This window comes from Lytechinus variegatus, chromosome 1 (genome assembly GCF_018143015.1).
Source record: "Lytechinus variegatus isolate NC3 chromosome 1, Lvar_3.0, whole genome shotgun sequence".
Classification (NCBI taxonomy): Eukaryota; Metazoa; Echinodermata; class Echinoidea; order Temnopleuroida; family Toxopneustidae; genus Lytechinus; species Lytechinus variegatus.
This window is the reverse complement of record NC_054740.1, coordinates 73113915-73137300: the sequence shown is the minus strand read 5'-3', so window position 1 is coordinate 73137300 and position 23386 is coordinate 73113915. Positions and strand designations below refer to the sequence as shown.

The 23386-nt window shown below is 36.3% G+C and overlaps 1 protein-coding gene across 2 annotated transcripts; it reads left to right on the top strand.

Moving 5' to 3' along the window:
• The first annotated feature begins 348 nt into the window (after nt 1-348).
• On the top strand, nt 349-22336 carry LOC121422357 (MFS-type transporter SLC18B1-like). 2 transcript variants are annotated; one of them, XM_041617348.1, is made up of 13 exons: nt 349-850; nt 10045-10494; nt 11482-11577; nt 12161-12234; nt 12725-12872; nt 14584-14652; nt 16082-16175; nt 16931-17166; nt 17514-17605; nt 19651-19746; nt 20065-20139; nt 20994-21140; nt 21921-22336. In XM_041617348.1, exons 2-13 carry the CDS (start codon nt 10066-10068, stop codon nt 22039-22041), a joined length of 1677 nt encoding a protein of 558 aa, XP_041473282.1. In that variant the 5' UTR covers nt 349-850; nt 10045-10065; the 3' UTR covers nt 22042-22336. The 2 variants fall into 2 exon arrangements, with proteins under 2 accessions (XP_041473282.1, XP_041473292.1); XM_041617358.1 differs by having other exon boundaries at nt 349-854.
• The last annotated feature ends 1050 nt before the right edge of the window (nt 22337-23386 follow it).

Sequence of the window (23386 nt, the reverse complement as noted above, 5' to 3'; positions counted from 1 at the left end):
ACCTATGACTTATTAAACTGCATTAGAAGCCTTTTAGAATTTACGTGAAATTGTATTAAACAACTATTGTAGATACCAATAAACACTAATAGATAAAAATATTAACTATTTTATGCTATATTTCATCTAAGATATTAGGTTATCTTAGATTAGATTAATCTTGATATTTCACTTTTTTCTCTTTATCTTTCCTATTGTTTGTTTTTCTTTTGCTTTGTAAATTCCTAAATTTCTGACAATTCGATGTCCTTCATGTTTTATGCATGGATAATTATCTATAACAATTCTGTACGCCATGAAATAATGACGATATCCAACGCTTTCAGAAGCAGAGCATAATTACATTGGCTCCCCGAAGAATCGAAACACGCCTCGTCCGAATCCGTGTAGAATGCCTCACTGATTTGCAAGCAATCACCTCTCATTACGAGGGGTAGTGAATTCATTACGTCGTGTTGTGGTCTTTACAATTTCTCGACCTATTTTCCATGTACTGCAGTTATACGTATTTACCTTTTCGGTGTAAACACGGGGAATTAATGCATTACTCAAAGTGATAAAATACCGTAAAGTTGTCCTATGGCTATGATGGCGGGGTGACTATAATGTAGTTCAAGTTGCGTATGGACTGTTCTGCCAGCCCTCGTAGAAGGAGAACTGTCCCTGTTGTAAAATGAGTCCGGGAGGAGTGACACAGTAAATTATTTCGTTCGTTCTTGATTTAATTTGAAAGGTAGCCACGCCTTCTGATCCAAATCTACCAGGATGCGGATTTCGGAAGAAAATGGGAGGATCTATCACATGCAATGATGCTGTTCAACATTGCGGGACTATCATTTTGAAGAGAAAAGTAGGTGAGATTTTCTTCTTTTGCTAAATTGTCCATTTTCACCAATGTTTAATTTTTTTAGCCAAAGAGTGCAAAGGATGAGTGCTTTCACGTTGTGTGGTCAGTTTCATGCCGAGTGTGTATGGCGACGTATCATTTTTCAATACAAATTGGAACTTTATTTTGGGTTAAAACTGCAATGGTCATTTACAATGGCTTCCTCGTGTTTGGTCACAATGTGTGTGTCAGGGGCGTCAAAGCGAGTATGATCTATCAGATAAGCGCTGTAACTTTTGTCGGCCATAACTTTTAATGGGTTCTGTACTTTGTAAGATGCGGTGCTATGTCAGTACATTTTTATGCATACTTGGAGCCCTAGCTATAAATTACCTTAAAAAACGGCATCCATACCAAATTGGGCCACATAGACCTAGTAGAGGGGCAGCTTGGTTTGGCAACGAAATAACTGAGATATCATTTTGTCCAAGACCCATGATTTGTCAATGCTCCACTTTTCTTCGTCCTTCCCACATTTCATAACTTTTTAAGTATGTATATATATATACTATATATATAAACTATATTGGCTTTGAAAGCATTACCATTTATCTTCAGCATATTTTGTTATATATATATATATATATATATATATATATATATATATATATATATATATATATAAGAGTGGGTGTGTGTATTATCGATTATCGTCCTTTAAAATAACAGGGAGGAGACCGCCCTGTCCTCTATATCCTGCACCATTGCACAAATATGTCAGTGTATGGACCTGTCATGACCAATGCAAAGTATATAAAACAAACAAAATCCTTTTAAATTCAAATGTTTTGAAGAGCAAGCAGGGAGGTAGGGCCTTGTTTGACAATAGTGTTGTCAATAAAAAGTGGGCTTATACCATTATCATGCAAGGAGGCATACGTAAAAGGCGATTTAGAATTCATGGATGATTTGTCGTAAAACCATGATAGTGAAAAGAAGAAACATCATTCCATTGTCTGGATTATCTGGCTAATATCTGAATGAGAAGTATTCATACGATAATTCTCTGCTTTCAAGGCTGCTAATAGGCCTAAGAACCGGTGTATTGTGTATGACGGCGTTTGTCCTTGTGGGATGGGTGTGAGAGAGATTGTAGCATAGAGCTATATTATGATTATAGAGGGAGATAGAATTAGGGAGAGGGAAGGAGATAGAAGAGAGAGGGAGAGAGTCGATGTTGAAAATGATGATGGGGCGACAGCGGCGTAACAGGGGTCGGTGACCGGCGGGGGGGGGGGGGGCAAGATCCAACAATTTCCCGGTCATGGTATGAACAGGCGTAATGGTGTAATGAAACGACTATTTTGAGAAGGCCAGATATCACGTATCGGGCAGAATTTATCTTTAAAAAGTTGTGAGCGAGCAAAAATTTTGACGTTTTTACTATAAAAATCCAAATTTGTGATATATTTTGACATGATATCGCAAAAATGGAATTTCATTCCTCTCTCTTTAGATTTTTTTTGGTCTGTACGCCACTGTGAACAGGATTCTTTGGGGCAGTAGCGTAGAGAGTGAAAAAAGTGGGGCGCAATATAGCACATGTGCTAAAAAGCTGCTTTATATAAATCTCGAGCGAGCGAAGCGAGCGAAAAAATTACCTTTTCATGTGAATCTAACTTTTAGTTTTTTTTTTACATATTCAGTAATTTAAATCATATCCTACACTTTTCCTATGCTTTTCTTTTCTCCTTTTTTTGTTTTTCTTGTTTGTAAAACTTTTTTGGGCCATGGCTCAAGCCTTCCATACGCAGTGCTGTGTGGTAAGGGTCCGGGGCGGAGCCCCCGGAACTTCTTGATATCAAAGCCATTTAAACCTCGCAGATTGCTGCTATTCTAATCAAATCGCGGGCATATACAGAATATAGCTTTTACACAACACATCTATTCAACCCAGTTGCGTAATTAACCAAATATTTTGAGGGGGCAAAACATACCAATGTGGGAAAAAATTTGTAAAAAGTCGCCAGCGTGCAAAGCGAGCTGGAAAAAAATGCCTATTGAAATTGAATTGCAATTATGTGATAGATTGTCCTATTATATTCAGCAAATAAAACATTTCATTGTTTCCACTCATTTCATTTTTATACGTTCTCTCCTATAATTTCTTCCATTTTGGAACCAAGACCCCCCCCCCCTCCTGTATGCCAGTGTTTGAAAGTGATTGAACGGGAAATGCGTCATAGAGCCATTTGAAGGTTATAAATGAAGAGTCCCTACCTATATGCGTTGGGTGTGGGGCAAATCCCCGGGTTGCTTATTTGCCTAAAATTTTGCAAACTTATAGTACAATGTTGTATGCAGTCAATCTTTCTTCCCGCTCTTTAAAGGACAAGTCCACCCCAACAAAAACTTGATTTGAATAAAAAGAGAAAAATTCAACAAGCATAACACTGAAAATTTCATCAAAATCGGATGTAAAATAAGAAAGTTATGACATTTCAAAGTTTCGCTTCATTTCACAAAAACAGTTATATGAACGAGCCAGCTACATCCAAATGAGAGAGTCGATGATGTCATTCACTCACTATTTCTTTTGTTTTTTATTGTTTGAAATATGAAATATTTTGATTTTCTCGTCATTGTCATGTGAAATGAAGTTTCATTCCTCCCTGAACACGTGGAATTCCATTATTTTAACATTTTGTGCTTCAGGCAAGGAGGTCCCAATCGTCAAATTCGTAAAAATTGAAATATTGTATAATTCAAACAATAAAAAACAAAAGATATAGTGAGTGAGTGACATCATCAACTCTCTCATTTGAATGTAACTGGCTCGTTCATATAACTATTTTGTTAAAAATAAGCGAAACTTTGAAATGTCATAACTTTTCTATTTTACATCCGATTTTGATGAAATCTTCAGCATTGTGCTTGTCTGATTATTCTCTATTGATTCAAATCAACATTTTTCTGAGGTGGACTTGACCTTTAATTTCAATCATCGGCAGCCCGGTTGTGTTATTAATTTTTTTCTTGTCCCTTTTCTTTGTTTTCCAATATAGCTTTTGACTAATACCATTCTACCTTCATTTCCCGCTATTGTTTTCCAATTTGCCATCTCTTAATTTATTTCTCACCGTGCTTTAGTTTGCAAGACATATTTATAGGCCTATCTCGGAATGATTTGTTCTTTCACAAATATTCTTCTTTAGTACAATTACCCGCTTTCCTAATTCCTTTTCCATTTAAAAAAAAATGTTTTTTCTTCGTTTTCTTTTCGCTTTTCCCTTTCTCTTTCCTTTTCCTCCTTTCCTTTTCCCCTTTTTTCTCCTTTCCCTTTCTTTTTCCTTCCCTTTTCCCCTTTCCGTTCTTTCTTCTTCCTTTTTTTTTATTTTTCCCGTTTTTCTTTTATTTTCCCGGTGAAATCCGCCAGGGGGGGCAGTTTGCCCCCCCTGCCCCCGCCTGTTACGCCAATGGGGGGGGGGCGACATCAAGGTGACAGCGTCAATTTTCTTTATTGAATAATACAGAAAATAGTTACAGTAATCCATATACATGTACGTCTATAGGCCTATGCCCTTCGTTCCCCTTTTTGGAAAGAGGGAGGGTTCCCGTTGTCTTTTTTTTTTACTTTTTGAAAATCAGAGGGTTAGTTGCCCCTGCTCCACCCCTGTGGTTTCGCCCTGGATGTTATATGCTGGACTTTGCCCTGTTCGTGTATTATAATACGGATATACCAATATTGACACATATTTGCAGTTTAACCATAAACCATGAATCATATTTATAGGTCTATATCATGCAAATACCTGATTTTCCTTTTGAAGTTGAAAAGACTCTGTGTGTATTCGATGACATTGACCCTTTGAAGGTGACTAAACTCAATGGAATTCCATTGAGTAAAAGAGAATAACAATGAATGAGGAACAGGGCAGCACTCCCACGTTCACCTTTAATAAAGTCATCTTGAGTCATGAAAGAGTTCTAAATCCTCACTTAAAATAAGGGCAACACTGGAGCATTTTGATGGAAGGGGGGCGAAGACAATCAAACTGACGTAATGTTTTGGTTTTTTTTTATTTTCATAGCTATAGGTCTTACCCATCCTCTATTTTTCTGCTTGCCTTCCTTCTTTCTTTCCCAATTCTCCCTTTTCACTGTTTGAAAAATCGTCCCCGCCCTCCATGTGGCGCAGCCCCATTGAATTTATCATCCGCATGGGCATTGCAAGAAACTTGCGATCAATTACAAGTATATTTTCGTTACCGAAATCAAGCAGATGCCGTGCAATTAATTGCAAAGTTGCGATTGATTGCTAATCTGCTCCATGAAACAAGGAGTGTAATCTGATTTGCTAAAGTTAAAAGTGATCAATCAACTGTAAAATTGCTACAGAATATTTGCGATTGATCGCAACTATTTTCGTGCAACACCCCCGTAGCCTTTCAATTTATACCCTTTTGAACAAAAACATACCAAGTTTATATATTTTGTTCATACTTAATAATTTATATCACATCTGCTCTCTGAAACGAAAAAACCCTGCTTTTCCACACACTTTCTTCTTTAAAAAAATGGCGATGGTAATACCATGGTCACATTTACTCTACGACGGCCGTACGGCTAGTCGAAAACAGCCGTTTTATTCATTTTCATACAAACCACCTCTATAATGTAGCTCGTATACATAAAATGTGAAAATGACTGTTTTCGACTCGCCGTAGAGCAAATGTGACCAGGGTATTAATCACTTTTTTTTATTTTTTATCGGTTCGGGAGCTGTATTCAATGGTAATTTTTAACTGCGAGGCAACACTCTTACACCGACAAAGCAACACACCTGACTCATTGCACTACCTATTGATTGAAAATTGTTTTGTTCTTCTTTTGGAAGCACCCCCTGCTTTATTCCCGCCATTTTTATATTTTTAGTATATTCTTCCAACGAGGGGGGGGCTAATTTTGAGTGCAAGTATCACTAAGATCACTAATCTGTATTATATTTATAAAAAAAGTGGCTAATGTTGATCTTAAAAGTGATATAAAACACCTTTTGAAATTGATGTCTTTGTTTATCCGGTCGAAAAGCACCCTAAACAATATCTCCCATATTTTCACTAAAAAATGCACCCCTCAACTTAGTATTGGCGTGTGTGACCCTATAACAAGTATTGGAAGCAAAATTCTCTGAATTGAACCCCTAGGCAAGTACAGCGATATTATTTTAATTGTTAAATGTCACGGTCTTCGGTCGTCGGTTTTACCTTTACCTACATCATTAGGTTTGCATGGACTCTAAACAGGTAGTGTTGACTGTTGGGGCAAAAATTACATCCTTTATAAAACATTTTAGCTTTCCGAGCGAAAATAGATACCAGTTTTTCATTACTTTAATGTTTTTGACACCCTTATATATTACGTTACGACTTTCGTACGTAACGTGCCCTATCTTGAAAAGGACATCCTTTTTACGTGTATTTTTTTTGGGGGGGTAGCACATGGTATTTTTTTTTAACAAGTGCACACCTAGTTACCAATAATGCATATAGCATTTCCATTTATTTGAAAGCAGGATAAAAGAGCATTGTAGATTAAATGCCTCGCTCACGGGTATAGGTGCCGCGGCCTGGGATCGAACTCCGCACTTTCCATGTATAGCCAGGCGCCTTAGACCACTCGGCCACGGCACCTTCACAAAATAAGCATACGATGAAGGGCATGGCGGGGGGGGGGGGGTATGGGGGAGGGGTAGAAGGTAGGGGGACACATGCCTTGGGTTGGAAGGGGGTTTGTATTGTTTTGTTTTGCTTCCGTGTGTTTCTTTTCTTTTCTCATTTATTTGTCTTGCTTCTTGGCTATTTTCAAACTCCTTTATATAAACAACAAAGGGTCGGGGGGGGGGGGTGGTAGGTAGGTTGGGGGCCCGAGGCTGATGTTGTTGAAGGATATGAAATATTTGAGGAATGAGACAAAGGTGTGGAAAGGGGGGTTATGGAAAATCTTTGTTAATGGCTTCAGTTCGACTAGGTTGTATTAATGATTGGTTTTGTGTATTTAAAATCTGTTATGTTATGAATATTTTGACACTAGAAAAAATTGAGTTTGATTAGGTTTTATTGTAACATTAAAGGAAAAAAAGATAACAATGTAAACTGTTAACTATATGAGTTTACAGTGTATTCCTGAATTAATTTGTAAAGATATATTGTATTTGATGTATGTATTTTTTTTGTATATGACATGTATGAATTGAAGTTATTGACAATAAAAACTTCTTAAGAAAAGAAGTAAATCGTTAAGGGAAACCTTGAATTGCATTTGTTCACCACCAGGTACCAGGTTTGAAGACATACATTTTTCCTCATTTATAATGTACCTTTGCTTGTACTTATCTAAGTTCTCTTTACCATGTTTACTATTATGCTTTACTCTCTTCTAAGCCCCTTGAGCATTTAATCAATATGGAAAAGAAATGTATTAATATTATCATCATTATTGTTACTACTATTATTATTATCAGCATTATTATTGTTATTGTTATTATCATTATTATTATCAAATCAGTACGAGTGCCAATGCAGTGCATTAAAAAAATACAATATCATTTCGAGTATCAGCAAATGGTACAATCAATACAAACTGTATTCGGAAGACATTGAGTCATATCACTCAACCGCGCTAACGTCAAAGTTTTATAATGGTTTAAACAAGATGAGGACTTCTTATTACAAATTCCAAGTTGTATGTCCATTATACGAAGATATTATTCCCAACGCGCGCAGCTTCACAGACTCTGATACCCCCTTTCCCCTCTCTAATTTACCGAATAATTGATGATGATTATCATCCACGTAGCTTTTACCCACTTTCGAATGAATCACTTTAATTTGTAGAATGGACAAGCTATTTCACGGTGTCGGCTTTTTATATACATGTATACATATATTATATTAGCAACACTGGTGTTGTGTGCGTTAGTGGTGGGTGTGGGAGGGGGCGTGTAATTTGAGAAGCACCCCTTTCTTGCACGATTTATTCTTAAATAACTGAATGCATTGCATTTTTTTAACATCATAATTTTTATAGAATCTGCTTGAAACTGAAAAACTAACACATTTTATTTTTTTTTCTTTTTACACAAATATATATTACAAAATTAATAATTCATGTTAATATTTTCATTTTTTCACACGAAATTTCAAGAATCGGCGCTCCATATCTCGGATCTCGAATTTTTGCCTCATTGCGCTGCTGATGAGTAAGGTATATACAAATAATTAAGAGTACGGATGAATTTATTATCATGATTATTATTAGGAGTAGAGGTATAGTAGTAGTAGTACTACTCGTAGTAGCAGCAGCAGCAACATATAGTGGTAGAGGTAGGAGTAATATTAGTCGTAGTAGTCATGGTATTATTATTATTATTAGTATTAGTAGTAGTAGTAGTAGTAGTAGTAGTAGAAGTACTAGTTGTAGTAGTAGTAGTAGTAATAGTAGCAGCAGCAGCAGCTGTAATGTAAGTATTAATAGCAGTAGAAGTAGTAGTGGTCATTGACATCGTCAATGTCATCGTCTTCATCGGCGTCGTAGTTGTAGAAGTAGCAGTAGTAGAAGTAGTAATAGTAGTAGTAGTAGTAGTAGTAGTAGTAGTAGTAGTAGTAGTAGTAGTAGTAGTAGTAGTAGAAGTAGTAGAAGTAGTAGTAGTAGTAGTAGTAGTAGTAGTAGAAGTAGTAGTAGTAGTAGTAGTAGTAGTAGTAGTAGTAGTAGTAGTAGTAGTAGTAGTAGAATAGTAGTAGTAGAATAGTAGTAGCAGAAGTAGTTGCTGCAGCTGCATTAGCAGTTGTAAAACTTTAATTTTGAAAATTAATTTTGAATATGATTTATCTATCTATCTATCTATCTATTTATCAAGAGGATCAGGTTTTGTAATCTTCAGGCGGACTTCTAACTAGCAACATGAAATGTTTGCAGAGCGGGTTGTACAATTTTTGCTTTATTTTGAACATATCCAGGACTATAAGAAAAATCTAGTATTTCTTTAAAAGAAAAGTATAGTTAGGGGCCGCCAATCCAAACCGTCATTGTAACTCCAACGTATACGTTGAGCTGATTGATGTGAGGTTTACCCGCATCATGACTGAAAAATAATAGTATCTAGATATCAATATCTGCGTATCATATATCGGGTCATCTGAACCGTAAATAGAGTGGGCTATTTCGACGCCTAAGACGACGGGGGGGGGGGGGGTGGGCCGAGTTATTCAGCCCCCCCCCCATTATCTCGGCCGTCGATCACGCGATCGCGACGAAAATTTGCACGCGCGTTATCCATGGCATAATCTACAAAACTTTTATAGGATCAATTTCTGTGAAAAATCTCATTGCAAATTGATTATGCTAATTTATGCGTAAAATCAAAAGTTTTCTCTAATTAACTAAAACATGCCCATAAAATGCTATATTTTGGTACACAGACTCTTTATTGGGATCTGATAATGTTATTTTTTTTCAACATCGCATTTATTTTCTTATGTATTTCTTTCTAAATGTCTTATGTATTTCTTTGTTTTTCGACTTTTTTCATAGAAATTGTCGAGAACTTTATTTTGATTATAAACAAGATGAAATTAATTGATTTTAATTAGTAAAATGAAAAATAATGATACAATTATGAATTTTGGCTAAAAACACGATATACATTGGATTTGTATACACGGAGGTCACAATTTTGACTCAAACTTGCGCGAGTCTTGAAAGTAAAAAGTCAGCGAGCGACGCGGTCAAAACAAAATGCGCGGCGGATTTATCGCGAAAATGGCGAGGGGGCTGATTTAGCCCCCCTCCGTCTGTTTATTCAAAAGACGATTTTGTCTGTATAACGAAATATTATCACTTTCTCTTTTATATAGATAATAGCGTTTATGTTCAATTCCTTTATCTCTCACTCTCTAATATTGTAAAAGAGATTATTCACAACTGAAAGGCTGCACTGGGATGACTGTCGTAGGAATATAAATTTTCAGAAGTAATCAATGAGAACAAAAAAATGGGAACAAAAATATGATTGAAAGAAAGCTTTTATATGAGATTGTGATGGGTCGTGCAACTATGTAATACCCTCGTTATTTCATTTATAAAATATGAGTCATTTTTGGGACGAGATTTTGGTTTCTTTTACCAACCATGCTTAAAACTGTATTATTTCGTTGCAGGTGTATTGATATGCAGACAACATGCCGAGAAAGAGAAGTAAACGAGTTTCTTTCATGACATCCGAGAGTCATTTTGGATATGAAAAGGTGTCGTCATCTGCAACGGACCTATCAGAGGCGGGTTTGAATACTTCCAGCCAATCAGAAGCTGATTTACTTCATAATATGGAAAACAAGGGACAGGGCCTTGAAATAGACAAGCGCGGGTTGGAAACGCTGGAAAATGACAGAATTCTAAAGGATTTTTTACTGCGGAAAGGTGAAATTAGAGGGCGACTTGATGAAGAGGATACAAACTCTGATGATGTCGACAACGAGCATCGTGATGACGACAGTTGTGGAAAATATAAAATAACAAAGTCGGATATGATCACTTTCCTCTGTCTTGTCGTGTCAACATTTATAAGCTGGCTGGCTTTTTCGATAATGGCACCATTCTTCCCAAACGAAGTGAGTCTGGTTGATGCATTGGTTATTCTAAGCGCTCCGAATCAGAGTTAAACTAATACAATTAAAAGGCTGATGTAATACAGTAATCTAGGGATTTGGGGTAAAGTCACTGTGGTGTGTACAAAGCAAGTGAAACGTGTGATACACAATTAGCTAATTGACCTGTTGATAGTTTGCATAATGTCACTTTATTCATTTTGTTAATACACACCGACTCTATAATCATTCAGAATTAGTAAGCTAATTGACCTAATTGTATGTTTAATTGTTTTGATGTAGTGTGATTTTGAGGGTCTGTAAGTTAAATGTCTGCATAATGTATTCATCGCTTATGAAAACTCATCTTGTATTGAGACAGTGAGTGTTGGAGTGTTGTTTTAATTAAAGCCGAATTTTCCCAATGATGCTGTCTCTTTCAGAATTCATATGTATATCTTAGCCATGTATTTTTTATATACTCGTCGTCCTTTCATTTTGCTAACATTAACAATATGTATTTTCTTTAAGTTTCTTAATGGAATATAGGTGTCGTTTAAACCACAATGTTTGAAGTGCAGGGACCCTGTAATTCAATCATTTTTTTTTTGTTTATGCTTAGTTCCTACCCGTATAATTATTACCAATGTAACATTAAATTCTGTCAATTTCTTTCTGTCAATTTCAATAAAATAAAGAAACTTAAGTCAGTGGGAGTCTTTGTTTACACGACGCTAGACATGTTTAAGAACATAGCAAATGTATTGTCAAATGCCTTCTCTGATAAAAAGTATCCAAGAGGTCTTTGTCGATATTATTATTAGTGAACCAAAACATCAGTTTCGTCCCGGACCCCGGACCAACGACGTATATTTGCAATTTTTCGTCAGCCCCGAAACTCCGGACGAAAATGCTGTTTCGGTTCACCCATTTTAGACAAAGACCTCCCAGCTGTTCTTTGTCATTTGACGGGATGTGCTCTTGACATTTTGACGTCTCTCTCTGCTGTAGGCTCATCGTAGAGGATTGAAGGATATAGAAGTTGCGATCATCTTTAGTCTACAAGCTCTCATGTCTACTATCTCATCTCCATTAGTTGGCAAATTTGTAAGTTCGAACGGGAACAGGGGGATCAAGTAAAAAGTTAAGGATATGACTTGGAGGAGAAGAGAGGGATTGAGCCAGAGGGATGGGAAGGAAAGTGGACAAGAAGAGACGGGTAGTCAGCTGTGATGGAGGAGTAAAGAGGGGGGGGGGAGGACCTGTAACTCTGTGTTCGGTTACGTATAGATGGAGGAAGCTTGGGGCCATCCCCAAAAAATTAAAGTTCTACGACCAAAAAACGAGAAAATTGTATTTTTTTTACATATTTTGTCAAACTTCATCACAAAATTACATTTTAATTTGTGTTAAGATAAAAATCTTTGCGCTCTCGCTTCGCTCGATCGCGACTTAGGAAATCTTATCACACATGTAAAATATTGCACCCCTCAATTTTTTTTTTGGGGGGGGCTCGGTACTCCACTGCAAGCAGCTGAAATTATTAGGGGAAGATCAGCCCAACCAACTCGACTGTATCACAAATATGTTAAGTTAAATTATTAATTATAATAGTATACTTTTCGCATTTCCCTAATTAATGAATCGTTATATTTTTTCTAATCTTTACCACTATCGATCTCCTGAATAGTTACCAATGATTGGTGCAAAAGTGACCCTTGTGTCGGGTCTATTCCTCGAAGCTGCAGGAAATGTATTATTTGGGTAAGTTTTGACCATCTTATTAAAATCAATCACTGTCAAATGTCATATCAGCTTTGACCCTACCAAAAGATCTGATATGCTTTTGTGGGATTGTGTTTAGGAAATTCCAACATCTTTGTGCACCGTCACGATCGTGGCAAAGATAGAATATCCCAATGATAATCGGAAATGCCTTTGATGTCGTCTTTAATCATCAAAGTCAAAGAAAGACATTTTAGTAATGTCACCAGACAAGTATAACCATGGAGCTACTAAAGCGATTTATTACAACTGCTCCATCATGCGATTATATTTTTTCCCATCTACAGACTTTGTTCATGTGGAACAAAGATACCTATTTAGGATTAATTGGTTTTATCCATGTTTAATCGTGATTCTTAGGATGGCGTCATTGATATTTTCCCCCGGAAAAGAATGCATCATTTCGGCGCCTGGTTCCTACGTCAGGAAAACGACAATCTGTAATCGACTGAATTTTTTTTTCTTCAAGGTATTGCGTCAAACTTCATTCTACGACAGCTTTCATCGCATTTGCTTACATCACTCGTATTATGGTAGGCCTCGGTGTGGGGACATCGGTAACGGCTACTATGACCATCAACGCAAATACATTCCCCAATCATATCGCCCGAACAGTAGTAAGTAGAATAGCCCCTATTCCGAAAGTTTAGTAAATTAATAATTGGTTATGAAATCAACAAACCTGTTGGGCATTTCATAAAGCTGTTCGTAAGTTAAGAGCAACTTTAAGAACGACTGGAGATCCCTTCTTGCGGTGAGATGTATATTGAATTGGCGAAGGTTTAGCGCGTAAGAAAAGATCACCAGTCGTTCTTAAAGTCGCTCTTAACTTACGAACACCTTTATGAAACGGCACCCTGTGCTGATAACAAACTAGCAATATAGCCAGTTAACCGGGATGTATTAAATTCTGACAATTTTTTTTTCACTTATATGGAATCATTGTGGAGCGTTGTGGCCCAGTGGATTAGTCTTCGGACTTGGAAACAGAGGGTCGTGGGTTCGAATCCCAGCCATGGCGTTATTTCCTTCAGCAAGAAATGTATCCACATTATGCTGCACTCGACCCAGGTGAGGTAAATGGGTACCCGGTAGGAAGAAATTCCTCGAATGCTCGAGCGCCCGATCAAGGTAGCCGTGCTAAAGCCGGGGTAATAATAGCAGGGCCCGCTGGGAAAACAGTTTTCGGAACTGAAGTGGTTACCCTGGGTAAATATGCCGCTATTATTATATGGAATCATTAGAGAGTTTCGCGCGCACAACGACGTACGTGATTCAAGAACAGAGAACATGCCCTTCATGACAAAGAGCGACCAAGAAGTCTTTGTCGAAAATTGGTGAATCAAAACGGTACACTGCAAAAAACTCCGGTGTTGATTTAACACCAGCCCAGAATCTATATAATTATGTCCACACCAGAAAAGTATTGAAACAACACCAGTTTGGAATCAAACCAATACTGTTTTAATACTACACTCTTAAAAAGGATTGGTCAAAATGACCAATCTTTTGGTTAATATGTGTCCGACCGATAAAATTTGTCAATATCAACCAAAATTTTGGTCGATTTGAACCAATAATTTGGTTGCTTTTGACCAATTTTATTGGTCGGACACATATTAACCAACAGATTGGTCATTTTGACCAATCCTTTTTTAGAGTGTGATTGGTGTTGTACACTCTAAAAAATGAAGTGCTAATTCAGCTCTTAAAGAGCGTGTATAGTGACTGCACTTCGGATTGCTGATTTTTCTCGTTCAAATTTGAACTAGACAAATCAGCACTCCGAAGTGCAGTCATATACACGGTCTTTAAGAGCTGAATTAGCACTTCATTTTTTAGAGTTGTATAAACACATATCTGGTGTAAGACCAAAACGAAACTGGTGTTGTTTAACACTTCTCTGGTGTATAGACAGATATAGATTCCGGACTGGTGTTAAATCAACACCGGAGTTTTTTGCAGTGTATTTTATATAGATTTACTGCGTTCTTGAATCCTCGGTACGTCACGGAGAGAAATCTCCTGATATCAAGATCACGACTTAACACTTCTTTCACTTAATTGATGCTCGGTAAGAATCGGTTTAAATAACGATGGACGATCAATATTATTGATAAAGAAGCAAAAACGAGTATTATCAAATCATAGTGCATTTGTGCAGCAGAGTGTCCTTATATCATGATTAAAACTGGTCTAAATGTTTTCTCCATATGAATTGTTTCTTCACATACATAAATGATAATTATGAAGCGAATTAAACTCAATGCTTTTGTACACACCCCCTTTGAAAACAAGTTAATTTTGAATCTTTGCTTTTTTTATCAGGGTTTGCTCGAAACTACAGCAGGTCTCGGTCTCTTACTAGGACCTCTCTTTGGTGGACTCCTTTATCAGGTAACATTCTCCATTTTTATCACATAGAAAATGTGCCATAGAAGCACATTATTATAATTATCGTTGTTTGTTATATCTATCAGTCATTATACATTATCATTGAAACAATGGTAAAAACACTTCAAACATTAGCCTGTAAAAGCATGACTAAATTTATTGCAATTAATCCCCATATCTATATAAGATTACATTAGAAATCTATTAATTTTTTATCTCTATATATTTTCGTCAGTGTGTACATTCATTCATTACGGTCCCTTTACTTAAGTCTTTTGAGATTATTTTCAAATCTTTGAAATTTAGATCAGAATATTCCTGATCTTTTAATCTACAAAATGTGTAATGCTGCAAAACGGCAACATCTCAAATAATGATTCGAGTTAAAGCCAGCTATCCCCTTTTCATTCGCCTGATGATCATCCTCCATATGAACTTTCCCAAACATGATCTGCCTCGGGCGGCTCATGCTTCATGCGCAAATCATAATACTTATGTATTAATCATGAAAGGTCATTTGTGCATAATCTTCCTATGAATAAAATGAAGAAATTCAAAAGCGATAATAAGCATCTTGGTTTTTCATGTGTGGGTTAATAAATTGATTGCGTATCTTGCTCTGTGTGTGACGTCGCATAATTTACGTGATGCCAGCGGCGGTAATCCATTTTATGAGTGGAAATTATATTATGAGAAAGAATATTTGAATTATCATGATGGTCATTTTGATTATGCAAAGATGATCAGCGATTCCCGTGTCAATCCTTTTGCAGTTGTCTTACTTGACTTGGGAAGAGTTACAAATAAATATCTTTACTCTTTTCTAGGTTTTTTGCATTTAAAAAACCCTATTAAACAAGTGGAACTACCTATAAGCAACAGTATTTTCGTTTCGGCATTACAAAAAAAAAAAGAAACAGAAGAAAAGCGAATTTTAACAAAGGAATCAGGTCATAGATGAAAGGTTGATTGCACATCCAGAAGATAACACAATACATTCAAAAGCTTTGGAACATTCCAAAACTCATAAAATGTTGAAAATTTGTAGAAATTTTATTCCCCGAAGGAAATGTAAACGATATGGAAACATTTTGCACTGAACGATTTCCTTAATGCAACTCCCAATTAAACAGAAAGTGTCATTCAACTGGACCGGACCGAGGACATTTTTTTTTGTTCTGTCTACAGTTTTCAAAATCATCCACTTTCATTATTGTTTCATATTTTAATAATAACAATAATAACGGCATATTTACCAGGGTTAGCCACTTCAGTTCCGAAAACTGTTCTCCCAGCGCGCCCTGCTATTATTATCTTATGATGATATTATTCTTCTAATTTTATGTACTTTAATGATCAAATCCTTGGCTATATATAATCTTATTACTTTTTCATTAATTCATCTATAAATCTGGCAATTTTCATTTTATAGATTGGAAAATCAAGTTACCTGTTGCCTTTTGTGGTAATCGGTGGTTTGGATTTGGGTTCCATGCTCTTTTCACTTTACTTCCTTCCATCACAAAGTAAGTCCCTTTTTGGCACAATTTGAAAGAAGTATAATAGCTTTACAAATAAATTATGAACCTTATCATGTTGTCACCTTGACGTCAGATATTTCGTTGTGATTAAAACAAAACAAACATTACAAAGAGAGAGATGGGGGAATCGAATGAACTTTTGACGGAAACCTTGAATAGCAATTATGAATGTAAAAAAAACACCATTATGTTACTATTGTTATTATTTGTTTGGCATCACCTGAGCCTGGGAGGCGAAAAGCGAACTGAATCACTGTGACCCGCAGGTCTCTCATCACGATATAACTGATTGGGGGGGGTGTAGGTGGACCACTACAGCGGGGTTTTTCCCTACTCTTATACGAAAAGTGCATTGGGTTCTTGACGTCAAATGCTTGCTGTTTCCTCTTTATCTGTAAATGGTCATTTTAATGTTTCATGATGACCGCACGCACTACATATCCTCTTTTCAGAGACATAGAAGGGGCGTGTTTGAAATAATGTTTGTAATTGAATGCAATAAAAATAACATGAAAGTGACAATATGTTATGGGTAGGGGCAAGGAACTGCTTGCTGTATTTTGATAGATATTCTCTCTTTTCTGCTTTGAAGAAAAAATAAAATGAAAACACCTTGGCGTTCTGAGTGCATCCCCTTGTAATGATTTTTAAAAAAATTCTTATTCTGTAGTTTACTGTAATATATTTCGATGTCTTCTTCTTTTTTTACTGTCAAATCATCACATCTATGTTTATTTCAGAATGTAAAGCTGAAGAGTCCGGTTCGGTATCCGAACTGCTCCGGATCCCATGGGTGTGGCCGATAGCGATGGCAGCTTTCTTGGGCAGTGCAACACTCGGTTTCCTAGAACCGACTTTCTCGGTCCATGCAACCAACTTTACCGACAACGCTTTCTACATCGGTTTGCTATTCATGCTTGTCAGTGGTTCTTACGCCGGAAGTTCTCCATTGTGGGGTTGGATTGGGGACACTTTTGTAAGTTACTCCAGCATTTCCACCACATGAAACATGTCTAACAAGTAAAGAGTTTCATGGGCACTTGAAACAAAATATATGACCCAATGTAACAATGATTTCATAAAGGAACTTAAAAAAAATCTAGATCAATATTTCTATAATTTTGTGCCCTCGGACCATGTCTTGTAATCTGCCCCTCTCATCTTCCTTCTCTGTCTTTCTCTCCTTTCCGTTATTCACTACCCACCCCCTCTCTCTCTCTTTCTATCTTCTTTTCATTTCTCTTTTCTCTCTTCCCCATCCTCTCTTATTCATTTATCTCTCCAAGTTTTGTATTTGTCTCTTTATTCCTTTGTCTAATGCAGGCCATGACACGAGTCTGTTTAATAGTAGGTCTTCTCTTGGACAGCTTCGCATTTCTTCTTATTGGGCCCTCACCTCTATTGCATCTTCCAAGGTAAGTGTGATCACCGATTCAGACGCATACATTCGTAATTCCGAAGCTTCGTTATTCCGAAGGTTCGTTAGTCCGAAGGTTTGTATTTCCGAAGGTTCGTAATTCCGAAAACGAAATGAGGTTCGTAATTCCGAAGGTTCGTTAGTCCAAAAACAAAGTGAGGTTCGTAATTCCGTAGGTTCGTTAATCCGAAAACGAAATGAGGTTCGTGATTCCGAAGGTTCGTTAGTCCGAAAACGTAATTATTAACGAACCTTATTTCGTTTTCGGACTAACGAATCTTCGGAACAACGAACCTTATTTTGTTTTCGGATTAACGAACCGTCGGAACAACGAACCGTATTTCGTTTTCGGACTAACGAACCTTCGGAACATCGAACCTTATTTCTTTTTCGGATTATCGAACCTTCGGAATAACGAATCTTCGGAATAACGCCACTAATGGTCGGATTAACGAACCCTTTTACGTTCCGGATTAACGAACATCGAGGTATAGGCAATTTACGTGTTTCGGAATAAAGAACCTTCGGAATTGCGAAGTGTAACCGATTCAGTTATTGTGTTTGCTTCGAAAGAGGGTTATGAACGATTTCACAATGATGATTACGGTGCAGCAAGACGAACTTGAAAAAAATACAAATATACACAATTAATTGCAATTTTCATGAATATTATTAATTGATTTCTGCAATACCCAAAGAATGGAAATATATTCGTCAACACCTTGTTGAGACCTTATCCATGAATTTCTGTTGAAAAAAAAAGTAAAGTTCCCGACTTCGCCAATATAATGAGCATCCATTTTTAAATGAACCGGTTAATAATTGGATTTTTTTAATATGATTCCCTTAAATGCTGTCTTTCAACAAATCTCCGCTATACTTTCAATATAAACTTTTCTATTGGATAATTGGGGTAAACAGATATTTTTACGATATGGGCCTGTCTGAATCTAATTTATGTATATTCTGTTCTTTCTCTCTCTTCATATATAAGTATTTCACTTCTGTTTTAGACTACCCTGTAACTCAACAATTCATTTAGAACTTCCAAGCCTCTTTTTCAAACAATGACGTGTTCATTTTTGGTTTGGTTGCCCTCAATACTCTAACTGTAAACGGTTATATTCTTCACGCTAAATATTTCAATTTTTCGACACGTTGTAAAATTGTTTTCGTGTTTAATTTTGAATCATTTTTAAACACTTATTCATAAAAAAAATGTGACATTGAATTTGTTGATTTTTTTGTATAAAGCTTAAGAAGCGCATTATTTTGTAACTGTATCTTTATGTTGAAATTGGAAAAGGTAACATAAACGCACTTAAACAAAATGTCAGTGATCAGTTAAGCGTTTCATGAAAGGACTTACCGGACGTTTTATCCGACAAGTCATGTTTCGCCCGTCAGTTACCATGGCAACAGTGCTTTTAACTAAATCAAGTAAAGTTGTCAGATTGAAAGCAGACCGACACCAGGAGAGCCGCGTTTCATCAACACTTTTGTTTGATAAGTTGTCAGATCTGACATCTTTCCTTGATTCTCATTGGCTGAGAGGCAGTGTTACTATGGTATTTGTCGGATAAAACGTCCGACAAGTCCATCATGAAACACTCCCAGGGTGCAAAGGGGTGGGGACATTTTCATAAAAGGATCCTTCGTCTGATTTACAATAGTGAAAATCCCTATATAGGTGCTTCTTGATAGCTAAGAAAATGAAGGAAAGTTTTCATACCTGACAATAAATTTATCATACGACAAATGTTGATGAAACGCTCCAGGGGGCCGTTTCATAAAGCTGTTCGTAAGTTAAGAGCGACATTAAGAACAACCGGTGATCCTTTCTTGTGCCCTTAACCATCGCCAATGAATATACCATTTCCCACAAGAAAGGATCACCAGTCGTTCTTAAAGTTGCTCTTAAATTACGAACAGCTTTATGAAACACCCACCAGATCAATTACAGATCGACTTCAGACTAATTTTAACATAACATACAACGCTGTAAAATCTTGATTGCTTTAATATCTTCTTGATTTTTTTCAGTCGTTTGTGGATCATTTGCATCGGTTTGATGTTGTTTGGCATCGGTGATGGCGCTGTTATAGTTTCTTCAATTGGTGACATGTTTAGTTTAGCTGTGTAAGTATAATGCTATTCTTAAAAAAAATATCGTAATACTAGAAATTATATCATTTATTTTCTTTGCTTAACTTCAAATTTCAGAAATGAGGCTATAGGCCAAGATTAGGCTAATACTGATGATGTTTGGCAAATAAAAAATGTTTTTGAATAAAACTGAAAATAAGAGAAAAGTGTATTAATTTTTTTCATTTTGATAATTTTTTTAATGTCAAGTCGGAATGATTTAACACATGGGTGTCTGAATCGTGATCTTGCTACGAACACATGGGTTTGATATTTTCATTTATGTATAATTATGTCCTATCAAATTTCCAGACAATATGATTTACCAGAGGATATCCGAACCTACAGCGTAGTATCGGGAGTATTCAACTGTGCCTATTCGCTAGGGTACGTTTATAAGTAACCCATTTATACACCTTTTCATGTGTTTCCCTGTGGAGTGTTCTTGCGTGTGGCTGTAACGCTCACATGTCATTGCTAACCAAACTACACATGGCCTTTTGTAAAGGTGGAAGAATGACAAATGGAGAAACTTTGCCTCACTAAGGACGCATGAAGGTGAGATCTGAACCCTGGACCTTGCATATCAGCAACACGTCTTACTCTCTAATATGAAGCATACATGTCATATTTTCTCTGGCGCTCTTGCATTCCACCGACATTAATGCTTGTTGAATACCACTTTCTGATCCTCTTTTATCCGCTTTCTTTCGTTTTTTTTATTCAATAATGTTTTATTAACCACCAGCTGACGTTGTGTGGTGGGTAAAATATTTTTACTGTGATTCTTACGCCTGGGTGTATTTCTCTCTGTATGATCGAATTCAGATATTGTATCTTCGCCTTTGACATGATAAAGGTCATTCTTATTAAGATAAGATGTTACAAGGGAGAAAAAAGAAGAAGTTGTAAATATTGGATCAGAAAAGGAGATTATAAGAAGAGTAAGCAGAAGAAAATGTGATATCGAGTTGGGAGGTGGAAAGAGGAAAAATATGGTTATATGAGATGATGAAGAAGAAGCAAATGTAATAAGAAGAATTGTGCGACTTGTATTTTTTGCGCAGAGCGCATATGCCTTTTCTTAAAGAAATATTTTTCATTGTATTTTTATTTCGCTTTCATTCCCATTGCTTTTACGAAAATCGGTATCTTCACTCTCAAACGTCGTCATCATCGTCATCATTTCACCATCTTCATCATCTCTGTCGTCGTCTTCGGAATCATCGCCGCGATAACAGGACAGTCTTCGGGCCCTGGGTAGCAGGAGGCTTACTGTATCAAGAGTATGGTTTTAATAACACGTCACAGATAATGTCTCTTGTGCTTCTAGCCATGGCCTTCGTCGTCTGTGTATCATCGGTAGCTGAACACCATTGGAAAAAAAGGTGAGATCTTTTTTTCTTATTTCAAACCGAAACAAATATATACATATATAAATAAACTTTTATTGAGGAAGTAATAACTTAAGGGGCAAGTCCAGGCTAAAAAATTGTGTTTCAGTGGATATTCCCAAATATATATCAATTCGGATGTAGAACACGAAAATTAAGGAATTGTAAAAAAATCGTCTATTTCACACAAAGGTTATATATCCTAGTCAGTTTGCAATATGACGGAGCCGGTGGTATAACCCACTTACTATTTGGATTTGTCCCAAGAATATGAAAATATCTCCCGTTTGTTTCACAAAATCCTGCATTTTATCAATATGTAACATACAAAGATAATTTTATTTAAGTATTAGAAAATGTTATCCATCGGATGGTCGAGGTTAAAATCAACTCTCGTAATGGACAAACCACATAGTGGAAAGTAGGTATAGGCTAATAAATTCACGCACTTTCCACCAAGGTCTTTTGAGATTAGAATTTTATGTTGTCCCTTTACTTAATGTCCCTTTGCTTTACAAGACGGGGTAATTTACTGAGAACGCTAAGTATTAAACAATAGAATTCGTTTAAGCGTGTGCACAGTCAAGGTAATGTACAATGTGCCAATTTTCCCACCAATAAACTCTTTTTCGTCGTGTAAAGTGAAGTCACAAGCAAGAGCTAAACTGATACTTATATTAATATTGTTACCTTACGCCATCAATCAGCGTCTTAAATGGATATTGAATTCACTTAATATGTTTCATTTCATGCCAATTATTGTTCTTAACTCAGACAAAAGAGATTGGGGAAGAACGTGAAGGATTCGTATAACATTCAGACGGACAATGCCATTCCCGAGACAGTGCCCCTCTTCCAACAACCAAAGGGTAAAAAGACTCCCCCAGAAAGCTGACGATAGGGGATCCAAACAGAAGGAACACCGCCCCCACCGACCATCACATAAATCTTCTTGAGTTTGTGTTCAAAACAGGGAAGCAATCTAACTTTGAGAGCATTGATTATCACTAATATAAATGCAGTTATCTTTATGCCGCTTCCTTTGCTTTGCATGGCAATACTTTAACTCGAGTGTAATCCAGTGTATTCTGATATAGTACAGCTATTATTTTTTGTTTATATGAGACGGTTAACCATAATCTTATAGCAGAGGCGTAATATGAAAAAATATTGAGGGTGCTAGATATGGCGCATCGCAAAAAAATATTTATTTTTTAATGCAAACGAGCAAAATTTCTGTTACAAAAATTAAATTTTGTGATAGATTTTGTCGTAATTTTCTGAATATAATATCATATTTCAACCTTCTCTCTTTCCTGTTTTTTTTTGGTGAAGATTTGTATGCCACTGTCTTATAAGATTATTTGTATTCTGTTCGGCGAGAATTAGAAGACCAAAAATTTCCCATTATTGATGATCGATATTGGTTTGGGGTTGACTCAAAAAGAAGAGGGGGAAGGAGGAGAGGGTTCCATGTCATACAATCATGTAGATTAGAGTGACTAAACTTATTTATTCTTATAGGTGGCTTCTAGACTTGAAAAGCATCTGGGAGGGAGCTTTGCTCCGACCTTTCCAAAGATACAATGTATAATATTACATGTAAATTAGCTAACAAGCTTGCAGAGTGGTGCAAAATGTCTGCCTGATTATTATGCATCGAATATGCACACGTCTGATCTAACATGTCTAATGCCATTGCAGTATAGTATTCAGTTCAATTGCTAAAATTATGGGCATGATCTTTATTGTATTTATTGTATTCAGTCAGTTTAAAACATTTCAAACCAAAGTGTAATATCAAATGTAATTAGTTGGTTTTATTGCAATTTTACTTATCTTGAATTTTTGTTTAGCGCATGATGTAATTCATTGATTGTGAGCGAAAAGGAAAGTAAAACTAAGTGGAATAAGATATGTAAGAATTTGGTGAAGATTTATTCATTGTTTTCTCATGAGCGTGACAAAGGAAAGTTTGTAAGAGTCGATTATGTTCGATTATAATCAAATAATCACAGTCGAGTAACCAATCAGTCAATCAATCGATCGCGATCAATTCATCCATCCATCGATCAATCAATCAATTCTAATCAAGAACAATCAATCACTACTAATTACAATCAGTCGATCCATCAGTCAGTCAATCGATCATAATCAAGCGTAATGAATCAATCAATTAGTCAATCAGTGAATCTATCACAATCAATTACTAGTTATCGATTAATAAATCACATGATTTA

Coding starts and splice junctions, on each gene's coding strand:
- LOC121422357 (XM_041617348.1), top strand. CDS start 10,066: ATGCCGAGAAAGAGAAGTAAACGAGTTTCTTTCATGACATCCGAGAGT. Junction 17,606..19,650: donor CCTCTATTGCATCTTCCAAG/GTAAGTGTGATC, acceptor GATTTTTTTCAG/TCGTTTGTGGATCATTTGCA. Junction 20,140..20,993: donor AACTGTGCCTATTCGCTAGG/GTACGTTTATAA, acceptor CCGCGATAACAG/GACAGTCTTCGGGCCCTGGG.